The following is an 11,491-nucleotide window of genomic DNA, read 5'->3' on the forward strand; positions in this document are numbered from 1 at the left end:
ACATACACATAAACATACACATATACATCATATACATATATATCATACACATACATATACACTTATGATTATGTTGTGCGCATGTACATGCATGTATATATGTATATGTATGCATGTGTATATGCATGTACATATACACACATATGTGCACATACATATATATACTTATGAATATGTGTGTGCACACCCATGCAAGTACACGCATGTGCACATACACTACAATGTGTGTGTGGAGCTCAGGTCTCCTTGCACCTTTACACGGATCCTGTAGATAGAGCTCAAGCTACCGCTGCAGCAAGGGCTTCTACCTGCTGAGCCATCCCGCTGACCTCTTTGGTGAGCTTTAAACAACCGTTAATGGCGGGAGAACTGTCTGGTTCCCAGAACCCACAGTGAGCCTGACACAGAATATGTCGTGGATGATACACAGGTAGATGAGTAGTGGATGGATAGATGGCTGGATAAGTGAATGGGTAGATGGCTGGATAGGTGAATGGATGGATGGATGGATAAACAGATGGATGGATGGGTGGATGGATGGATGAGTGGATGGATGGATGAGTGGGTGGATGGGTGGATGCATGGATGGATGGATGGGTGGATGGATGAGTGGATGGATGGATGAGTGGGTGGATGGGTGGATGAGTGGGTGGATGAGTGGATGGATGGATGGATGGATGGTGACCTCTTTGGCTGTTTGTTTACTATTTATCTTTGGTCAACTTAGCACAAGCTAGAGTTATCTGAGAAGAGAAGAACCACACACTGAGAAAATCCCTTCCAAGACTGGCCTGTAAAGCAAAACTTTGGGGCATTTTCTTAATTAATGATTGATGTCAGAGGGACCAGACCATTGTGGGTGGGGCCACCCCTGAACAAGCAGTCTTGGGGTATATAAGAAAGCAAGCTGAGCAAACTATAGTCCTCCATGTCCCGTGCTTCAATTTCTGCTTCCAGGTCCCTTCCTTGAGCTCCTGACCTCCCCCCATGATGGAGGACGACCATATGATGAAATAACCCTTACTTCCCCAGATTGCTTTTGCTCATGCTCTTAGACACAGCAATAGAATCCTGACAAAGACGGATGGGTAGATGGTGAGTAGAGGGATGAGAGGTTGAACATGTACAGGAAAAGACAAATATTTAGGGCTGTATGCACGGATAGATAACTGGATGGGTGGATTGATGGGTCAATAGGCTGACAGCGGAGGACAGCGAGACAGACAGACAGGCAGGTGGATACACAGATGGGGAAACCCTTGAGAAAAAGAAAGGTTGTGAAATATGAACTGTCCCAACTTTGCCATCAGAGCCACTGAAGCTTAGAGAACTTGTGTCCCTTGTATCTCTTGCCCAAGGGCTGTGCTACAGGGCTAGCCCTGCAGAATCCAATTGCATCCAGAGCAGCCATCTCTAAGTACAGCCACCAGGCAGAAATAACACGGAGTTAATTAAAATGCCTGAAAGTCCGCCATGCGCCCCTGGCAGACGTCTGTCTGCTCTCCCACAGTGCTGGTCTGGAGGGAGACATTAAAGTCAGGTCCCGGGCTAATGGGGTTAGAACTTGGTGTGCAGAGGCACCTTTGCTGCAAATATGGATGCCCAAGAGTCAGAATCTCACTCTGTAGGCAGGGAGGGTTTCCCAGGAGACCACCTAAGGTTCATAGCTCCATCCTTTTCTCACTGCTGGTCTCCCTGATGGAAAAGAGGGAGTGTGTTTACAGACTGCCTGCGCAATGAACAACCTCTCTTCCGAGAAAGAAAGAGACGGAGACAGAGACACAGAGACAGAGAGACAGAGACAGACAGAGAGAGATAAAGGTGACAAATGTGACAGTCAGAAGACAACTTGTAACAGTCACTTTTTTCCATCCACCATGCAGGTCTTGAGGACCAAACTCAAACTCTTTTGCCAGCAGAGCCATCTCACCAGCAACCCCCTCCCCAAATATGCCTGTATCAGTAAATATACCCCAATCCATGAGGCTGGAAAGCCCATGCACCCCCTCCCACCTCTGCTTGTAAAACTTGAGATTTTACACACATGACAAACAGCATCCTTAGAAAGCGGTTCCTTCCTAGCCTGCTGTGGCAAACAAGAAGTCCACCCAAAAGACTGATGCTGTCCCAGCAGCCCTTGCAGCCCACTGTATAGCCAGACAGAAGGCCTGCTGGGGTTTCTGCTGTGCTGCTTGCTGCTTGGTTGATGTTAGAAGTGAGGAAAGAGAATCCAGCTGTAGGGTCACACACTTATGATCCTGGCATTAGGAAAACTGAGGCAGGAAAAATCTTTTAAGTCAAACTAGCCGGAGTTACGAACAGGGAATATTCTTGGCTTGATGGTTCGCACCTGTAATCTCAGCATCTGGGCAATGTAAGTAGGGAGATTGGGGGTTCAAGGCCAGCATCAGCCACATACACAGGCTAGCCTGAGCTACAGGAGACCTTGTCTCAAAGGAAATATTTTTCTCCTTATGTTTGTGTGTGTGTGTTTGTGCATGTGTGGTGTGCACATGTTTGTGGTGTGTGTATGTGATGTGTACATGGTATGTGTGCGAAAAGAGACTTCCTACATGCCCATGTAACCATGAAATGTCAGAAGACCAGTCAGAAACGGTTTAAAAAGTAGTTGATACATTATAACATTATGTAACACGCTATATTCAATGCAGACTCCTAGGTGTCTTTGGGAGACCAATTTCCGGACCCCAGTAGATAAGAAAACTACAATTGTTCAAGCCCTTACATAAAACAGATGACAATCTAGTTGGGTACATTATGCCCTTGTGACCTTAGCCTTCAGAGATCAGAGCTAGCCTGAGTTACATAGTGAGACCTTATCTCAAAAAACCAGAACCAGGGACATGGCCCCCGTGTTTAAGAGCTCTTACTGGGGGCTGGAGAGATGGCTCGGTGGTTAAGAGCACTGACTGCTCTTCTAAAGGTCCTGAGTTCAATTCCCAGCAACCACATGGTGGCTCACAACCATCTGTAATGGGATCTGATGCCCTCTTCTGGTATGTCTGAAGACAGCTACAGTGTACTTAGTCATATATAAAATAAATAAAATCTTTAAAAAAAAAAAAAAAGAGCTCTTACTGATCAATCATGAGGACCAGAATTTGGATCCTAACCCCATAGCTGGTCACTCACAACTGCCTGTAAATCCAGCTCCCATGAATCTGTCACTGTCTTCGGGCCTCCAGCATTAGCCGTGTGGGTGTGACAGTCACTCACACAGACATGCTTACGCACAAATACATAAGCAGTAAATAAATAACTCTTTGTCCAAGCCTGTTAGTGCCACCTTTAATCCCAGACAGAGGCAGGTGGCCAGCCAGGTCTATATAGTAAACTCCAGGCCAGCTGGGCTGCACGGTGGGATTCTGTCTCCAAATTAGAAGCGGGTGGCTAGCACTTACATAGAGCCCGGGCATATCCTGCTATCAAATGGCTGACTCACTTCGTATTTACAAAGTAGCAACAAGAAAACAAAGGATCAAAGAGAAACAATCGGTATGCATTAATTGCAGAAGAAATTTAAAAAGGTTTTTTTTTTTTTTCCAGACCCAACCTGGTTGAACTGGGCAAGTTTGGAACTCAGCACAGACGACGGGCTGCATTTCAAACCAAAGACAAACTGAAACCTGTCCTTAGCTCTCTGAAACTAGCCCCACAACCCCTGCCCTGTGCACCTCCCCACCCCCCACCCACACTTCTGTCCCCAGAGCCAGCTCTGCTTCATACCCTGCACCTCAGTAATGTGGGTCTCAGACGCAGAGCTTACCAGGGGTGCTCAATTTATGGGTTGTGACCCCTTTCGGGGGTTCTAGCAACCCTTTCATAGGGGTGGCCTAAGACCATCGGAAAACACAGATATTTACATGACGATTCAAAGCAGTAGCAAAATTACAGTTATGAAATAGCAACAAAAGTATTATTTGATGGTTGGCGGTCACCATGATCCGAGAGTCCCAGCGATGAGAAATATTAAATATTAAAGGATCGAGGCATTAGGAAGGTTGAGAGCCACTGGCTTAGACTCTCGGACTTTTTTCTCTTTATCGGCGGTTACCAGATGGCCACCGGTGCAAAGAAGGTGGACCGAGTAATCTAAACTAGCACAACAAATACTACAGATGCATGACTCCCAGGGGTCACTGGAAGCTGCCTGAATCTCACTTCCAACCCAGGAAGTACGCTTGATTTGGAAACTGGCCCCGACCTACAACAAAACTCAGGTTCAGAAAGGTGAAACCTTGTCCCAGGTCGGTGTAACTGGGGCTCGAGAATGTTTCTCATCGCTCAGACCCCAGCCGCTTCTCCCCCCACCCCTGGCCATATTTGGGGGGCCTCTTGGAGCCTCACCCCTCCTCCATTCCCTGGGTGCCAGTCAGGGCTAGGAGGGAAGTAGGGACAAAGTCCAACCTGCGCTTCTGCAAACATGTTTATCTAGTGACCTCCCTTCTCTAGCAAGGGCAGGCTGCGCCCTGCTCCCCTCCCTCCTCTGGGGAAAGAGTGGGTCACTTAGCTTTGCAGGAGTGAGGACCAGCAGGAGTGGGGTGGGGTGGGAGAGGCCTTTTCTTAAATTCTGCCCATGTCTCTGATTCATACTGTCTCCGTTTCCCCCCTTTCTCCCTCCCCTTCTCTTCCCCCCCTTTCTTCTTCCCTAATCTCAACCCCTCTCTCCCTCCCCCATCTCTGTCTCTCTTTATTTCTGCTACACTGGGTCCAATAAAATAACAGATACAGTAGCCACCCTCCACACACACCGGAAACACAAACAGAAGACAAGCATCTGAACGGAAGCACAAGTGTTCAAACTCATAGGAACTTTGAGAGGTCTCACTATAGAGCCTTGGCTGGCCCAGAACCTCACACATCCTGCCAGCCTCTTCCTCTCCAGAGCTGGGATTAGAGGCGAGCACCATCACATCTGCTTTTTAAAACAGTTCTTTTAACAACCGCAAAGAGTGGTTATAAAATGCCAGACAGAGCCAGGCATGGTGGCACGGGCCTGTTATTGACACATCGAGAGGCTGAGGCTATAGGGTCATGAGGTCTTAAGAAGTATATGAAAAAGCCAGGCGGTGGTGGCGCACACCTTTAATCCCAGCACTTGGGAGGCAGAGGCAGGCGGATTTCTGAGTTCGAGGCCAGCCTGGTCTACAGAGTGAGTTCCAGGACAGCCAGGGCCACACAGAGAAACCTTGTCTCGAAAACAACAACAACAAAAAAAAAAACAAAACAAAAAAACAAAACAAAAAAAAAGAAGTATACGAAAAATAAAATTGCCGGAACCACCACCATCACCACCACCATCACCATCATCAAAGCCATGGTCCTATGTGTCCCTGACCCACAGCAGAACCCAGAAAGACTGAAGACGCCCTCCACTGCCTTGCCCAATCATGGAGTCAAACAGGTGTTCCCGGCTTTGGGCCTTTGGTTCTCTGGTACCCAGAACCACGGAGCTAAGAGACTAGACTGAAGAGCCACTCCCCTAGAGAGGAAGCTGAATTCTCAGTTGGGGCTAGGGTCAGGCTTAGATCTGAGAAAAAAGTCCCAGGTCTGCTACCCACACTCTGAATTGTTTAATATCTGTGTCTCCCAAGTCTGTCATTTATAAAGGAAGATTAAGGTACTTCCTATTTCTCAGGCTGGGGTTATAGCTCAGCTGGTAAGCATACAGGGAGCCCTGGAATCACATAAAACTGGGCATAAACCACACTTAGTGATGCACCCCTATAATCCTAGCACCTAGGAGGCAGAGGAAGGCAGATTTCTGAGTTCGAGTCTAGCCTGGTCTACAGTGTGAGTTCTAAGACAGCCGGGGCTACATAAAGAAACTGGTTTTTAAAAAAAAGCTGGGCGGTGGTGGCGCACGCCTTTAATCCCAGCACTTGGGAGGCAGAGGCAGGCAGATTTCTGAGTTCGAGGCCAGCCTGGTCTACAGAGTGAGTTCCAGGACAGCCAGGGCTACACAGAGAAACCCTGTCTCGAAAAACCAAAAAAAAAAAAAAATCAGAACACAAAACAAATAAATCCAGTATGGTGGGCAACACAGGGCTATAAACTCCCTGCCTGACAGGCAAGGGCAGGATTGGAAGTTCAAAGTCACCCTTGATAAATTGAATCTGGGGCTAGTCTGGCATGCTTGAGACCCTGCCGTGCATGGCTGTATGTGTGGTTGCTTGTGTCTGTGTGTGTGCTTGTGCCTGTCTGTGTGTGCATACTTGCCTGTGTTATGCCTGCCTGTGTGTCCGTGTGTGTGTGTGTTTGTGCCTGTCTGTCTGTGTGTGCATGCATGTGCATGTGTGTGTGCATGTGCCTGTGTGTCTGTGGGGGGGAAGGTGTGTGTGTCTGTGTGTGTGTGTGCATGTGTTCGTGAAGGTGTGTCTGTGTGTATGCATGTGTATGATTGTCCCAGTGTGTGCATCCATGTGTGTGCGTGTGCATGCGTGTATGCATATGTGTGTGCATGCAAGTGCATATATGTGTGTGTGCATGTGTGTGTGTGTTTTAGAAACTGTCCAGAGGGAAACCTGAGTTTAGTACATCTTTAAACCCCAGTGAGTTTCAAAGCCTGGCCTGTGAAAGGATTTCCAGTCAAGCTGAGGAGTAAGAACATCTGGGGATGTGTGTGTGGGGGTGGGGGTTGGGGTGTGTGTGTATGTGAACATGCCAAGACAACAAGGAACTCAATAGCACTGTGCAGACATAGACAAAGCCGTCACACACACCCAAGTCTGGCTTTCCTACTTAAGGAAGTCCCTTCACTTCACTGAACTTTCCTCTGCTCATCTGTAAAATGGGACCATTCAAACACAATCCTGCTTAGCTGTGTGCAATGCTCTTGAACCTGTGGCCGAGTGCTGTCTTCACCATTCTGCAGAAGAAACTGGGACTTGGGGACAGTGCCCACCTAACTGGGTGCAAAGGGACAAAGCTGGCATGGGAGACAAGGTAGGCCACTGTCTGAAGCATCCTGCATGCTGCCTGGCTGGCTGGCTGCTGAGTTCCTGGCTGGGAGACCCCTGCGGCAGCTTGGCTGGGGCTGGGGCTTCAGGAAACAGCAAGGTAGGTGTTTAAGCAGTTGGCAGATAGAAAGGTCCTGCAAGGGCATCCAGGATAGAAGTCTGGGTCTCAAGTGCTCCCCAGGGAGGAGTAGGAGGTACGCCGGGAGAAGTCTAGTTTCTCGCTCATCATTCACTCATGCCTGGTATCTGTCATGGCTGGATGAGGGAGGGGATCGCGTGGTGACATCACGAGCTTTTCCCTGAAGATGTTTCCACATCAGGAGACAAGGAATGAACACAGAGACAGATAAAATTACGAGACAATTAGGGGACAGGAGAAAGCAGGCGGAAGCAGTAAGGAGGAACTGGGGTACAACCCTCAGGCAGAAAGGGCGGCCAGGGTGCTAAGAGCCAAGGAGGAAGTGGGAAGAGGGTCCCCGAGCAGAAAGACTGGGGCAGGCAACGCTGGGTGGAAACCAGAATGCGCACGCATCCAGGACCTGCAAAGCCAGCATCAGGGCGCAAAAGAGGGGCTAGCGAGCGATGGAGCGAGCGAGCGTAGAGAAGCTGGACGGAGGGGAGGGCATGGAACTAGAACTAAGATAGAGAATTTGCCTTTACTCTGCCTGCTGACACTGGAGGGAAAGGGTCTTGCCCAAGGTCATGCGGTAGACAAAAGATGGAGCTCTGTGAAGAGAGCTGAGGTGTCTGCCGTGGCCTCACACGGGATGCTCATGGGGTTGGGGTAAGATCCGAGACCCCAGACCCACCTCTCCCTCTCCCAAAGGTAGATCTTGGAATCAACAGCTCCCATGGGGAGTTGGTCCTTTCCACCACCTGCCTCTTCCAGCCTCAACTTCTTCACTAGCCAGGCCCTCATCAGGGGTCCTCCAGCCCTCTACCCAGAGTTCCCAGACCCCCACCCCCAACCCCCTGGTCCTGAAACTAGAGGCCCCACTTTTTGTCCCTGGGGACATTTTCAGGTCCCCTTTGTTACCTGAACAATAAGTAACCCGGGTAGTTAGTTATAAACTCCGCAGGAACAAGGAGCTGGTTGATAATTTATAGCAACATCTCGAATTTAAATGGAAAGCAAATAGCTCGCTGTTAGCATTAAAGAAAAGCAGCCTGGGAGGGAGCACTCCAGCCTCCTCCCAGATCAGCCTCTCTCCCCTGCCCCTTCTTCCCCGCTGCTCAGAGACCCTCTCTTTTCCTGCCTCCTCCGGTCTCTCAGCTCCCCAAGCCTCTTCTTCCATCTCCTCCTCCTCACCGCCCCTGTCCCCTCTGCCTCCAGGATTCTGACGCTTCCCCCCCAGGGAGCACTTTGATCTCTGCTCCAGCTGCTTTGGACCAAGCACCCCTCCAGCCCCCACTGCCCCCACCATGGGGGCTGCTGATCAAGAGGGTTCCCACCTCGCCAGGTAAGAAGACCCTTGGCATCCCTGGCCCCTCAGTTTCCCCACCCCACCCCTGGGGCCCTTGGACAGGTCAGTTCCAGCTCCACCCTATCCAGGTTTCTTGCGCCCAGCTTCTGGCAGTACTTGGCCCTTTGCTCCTCCCCTGCAGCGAGGCAGCCCTTTGCCCTCCACTTTCTGCCAAGTCAGGGGGCCTGACTGCACCTCTGCCCCTTGCCCAAGCCCCAGGGAGGCTTCCTGACACTTCCAGAAATGCCGAGATCCACCAGCCCTCCCCCACCGCCCAAGTCAGGATCAGGACCTTGGACAGAAAAGAGGCTGCCTCCCGAGTATTCTCGAGAGGCTATCCGCAAACTCTTCAGCTAGCTCTCAGGCCCCTCCTTCACAGCTCTTTTCCCCATCTAAGCCTCAGTTTCCCTATCTGTAAAGCTGGTTTATTAACCATTTCCTTCTGGGGCAGGGGGGGGGCTCATCTCCATATTATGGGGATTTAGGCACCTCAGAAACCCCTACAGAAAATAGCGTGCCGGGTTATAATCTCAGGGAAACTATGGAGGCTTTGGGAATTTGGGGGTGGTAGCTATTCCCCACAGCCCCCAAGTTACCTTTCCCTCTCCTTGGTGTTCTCATTCTCCACCCCCAACTGGGCATCTACCAGTCAGCGCCCCTACAAGTTAATGATCACAGGCCTTATCAGAGCCTTTTGCTATTTATAAATTTATAAAACAAAAGAAATAATAGCGTGTACGGGTAATTAGTAACCAGGGAGGCTTTGCTGAGGAGAGGGGAGGCATTGAAATTGGGACCCACCCAGCACTGCAGGAGATGGGGAGCCAGACAACAGATGGGGGGGCCTGGTACGGGGAGGTCTCTAAACCTGCTATCTGACCAGGTTGGGGGCAGGGAAGCTGCCATCCCTCAGCTCCATCTGCCTCAGGTAAGAAATCCAAGCTTACGCAGCCAGATGCTTAAGGCCCTGGTAGATCAGGAAATCCCCGAAAACCCCAACATCAGCCTGGCCTCCTCGGGGGCTTTTGGGTCCCCAAACCTGAGATCTGACCCCTAGCAAAGAAGGTGGAATTTGTAGAGAGCACAAAGGACCACACTGGGGAAAGATTTCTACCACCCGATGATTCTCCACCCATTTTCTTGGGGCTAACTTCCTTTGTCCTCCGTTTCAAAGTGACCTCGGGCCTGTCCCTGTGTCCTAAGGACCGGGGTGCAAACGGGTAGCCTATGGATATGGGGTATGTAGGACCAAACAGAGGGATAGGTTCGGCAAGAATCCCTTGACCACCAGCCTGAAGACCATAGCTCCCAAGGTCTCTAGACGGGAAGTGGAACTTGCCAGGAGCATAGAATGGGCCGCTATGAGTCCCTTCCTGGGTGCTGGGGACAGGGTGGGGTCCTTACTGAAGAAGTGACTCCACCACAGCTTTCTGGTGGGCTGCCTCCTCTGGGCTGAGGTTCTCCAGCTCTTTCAGAATGGGTGGCGCGAAGTCTTCCCCGTCGTCATCCGTGTCATCTTCGGAGCCACGCGTCTCCCCCAGGCCATTGGGCAGCTCGGTCAGGTCCCCTCGACTCCCACCGCAGGACTCCCCCTTGTCCAGGGGACCATCTCCAACCATCAGGTAGGGCCCTGGCTCCCCCAAGGCCTGGATCAGAGCCTCTTTGCTCAGGCCGGACTCGAGCAGGGCAGCCAGGAGCTCCGTCTGCAGCTGGCTCAGCTTAGAAACCATGGCTCCGCTGCCACCAGGCCACGCGGCCCAAGGCCACTGAGCTACCCGCCTCCCCCACCCACGACCGGTGTCTACCTGCCGGCAGGCTGGCAGTCAACGAACCAGGCTCGCTGCACCCACTGCCCCCCCAAATCCCACTAGTGAAGCCCTGTGGGCACCCCCAACCCCCAACCCTGGCCCCAGCGGCCGGTGAATCAGGGCCCCTGCCTGCTCTGTTTACATTGGAGCTGGGGAAATTCTCCAAGGTTCATATTTATCCGTGCGCTTAGCGAAGGGACTGAACTTTGGACTTCAGCCTTGCAAGTGCAGGCCTCATGGCAGTGAGAGGGCCCGGGCCCGGGAGCCATGGCCTGCAATTGGGAGTGTGCAGAAGGGCGGGTGGGGGAGGTGGAGCCGGGGCCAGGGGCTCAGGGACAGAGGCAGCACGAGCCAGGAGGCCTCTGGGAGCAGCGCTGGGTCCCACTGCCCAGGATGCTTTCGGCCGGTGCAGGAGAACTTTAAAAGCCTGTTTCTTTAGGCCGCTGGAACAGCGGGAAGCTCTGGGCCACTGGGTCAGTTCTCAAGGGCAGAATCAGGTCACATTTCCTGGAGTGGGGTCACTGCACCTCAGTCCTAGCCCCACATCAGACTTCCCAGGGGGAAAAAAAAAAACCTGTGTCAACTTCTGTGTTGAGGATCATACTGGGTTACGATGTGTTGCTTCTTATCATTGTGTGATCCCAACCAGGACGTGTGTGTGTGTGTTTGTGTGTGTGTGTGTGTGTGTGTGTGTGTGTGTGTGTGTGTGTGTGTGTATGTCTCTCTGTGTCTGTGTGTATCTATGTCTGTGTCTCTCTGTGTGTCTGTGTCTGTCTATGTGTGTGTATATATGTATATGTCTGTGTGTGTGTATGTCTCTGTGTGTCTGTGTATCTATGTTGTGAATGTGTATCTAATTTATGTGTGTGTGTATCTGTCTGTGTCTGTGTGCGCACATGTGTATGTATTGGTTTTTGAGATCATGAATCTTACTATGTGCTTCAGGTCGACCTTGACCTTCTGATCCTCCTGCCTCTACCTCCCAAGTTCTGGGATTACAGGCCTGTACCACAGCCTTTAGAAATGCTGGGGGTCAAATCCAGGGCTTTATATACACTAGGCAAGGACTCTACCAAGAGCCTTGAACTCCAACCCCAAATATATCATTTTAATATTTCTCAAGTATAACTTTCATCAGTATTACTTAATGAAATCACTTAATTTTTTTTAATCTTTGTGTGTGTGCGTGTGTGTGTGTGTGTGTGTGTGACAGCTCAAGTGTAGAGGTTAGACAACAACT

General features: G+C 50.7%; 1 protein-coding gene across 1 annotated transcript in view; it reads right to left on the bottom strand.

The window, feature by feature from the left end:
* The window catches only part of Hnf1a (HNF1 homeobox A), a 21,217-nt gene extending 10,840 nt beyond the window's left edge, over nt 1–10,377 (bottom strand). The window contains exon 1 of the mRNA XM_028765476.1: nt 9,848–10,377. Coding sequence (XP_028621309.1) covers nt 9,848–10,173 — 326 coding nt within the window. The 5' untranslated portion in view covers nt 10,174–10,377. The remainder of the gene's footprint in view (nt 1–9,847) is intronic.
* Nucleotides 10,378–11,491: the final 1,114 nt, after the last annotated feature.

The sequence above is a fragment of the Grammomys surdaster genome, unplaced genomic scaffold (assembly GCF_004785775.1).
Source record: "Grammomys surdaster isolate TR1022 unplaced genomic scaffold, NIH_TR_1.0 164, whole genome shotgun sequence".
NCBI lineage: Eukaryota > Metazoa > Chordata > Mammalia > Rodentia > Muridae > Grammomys > Grammomys surdaster.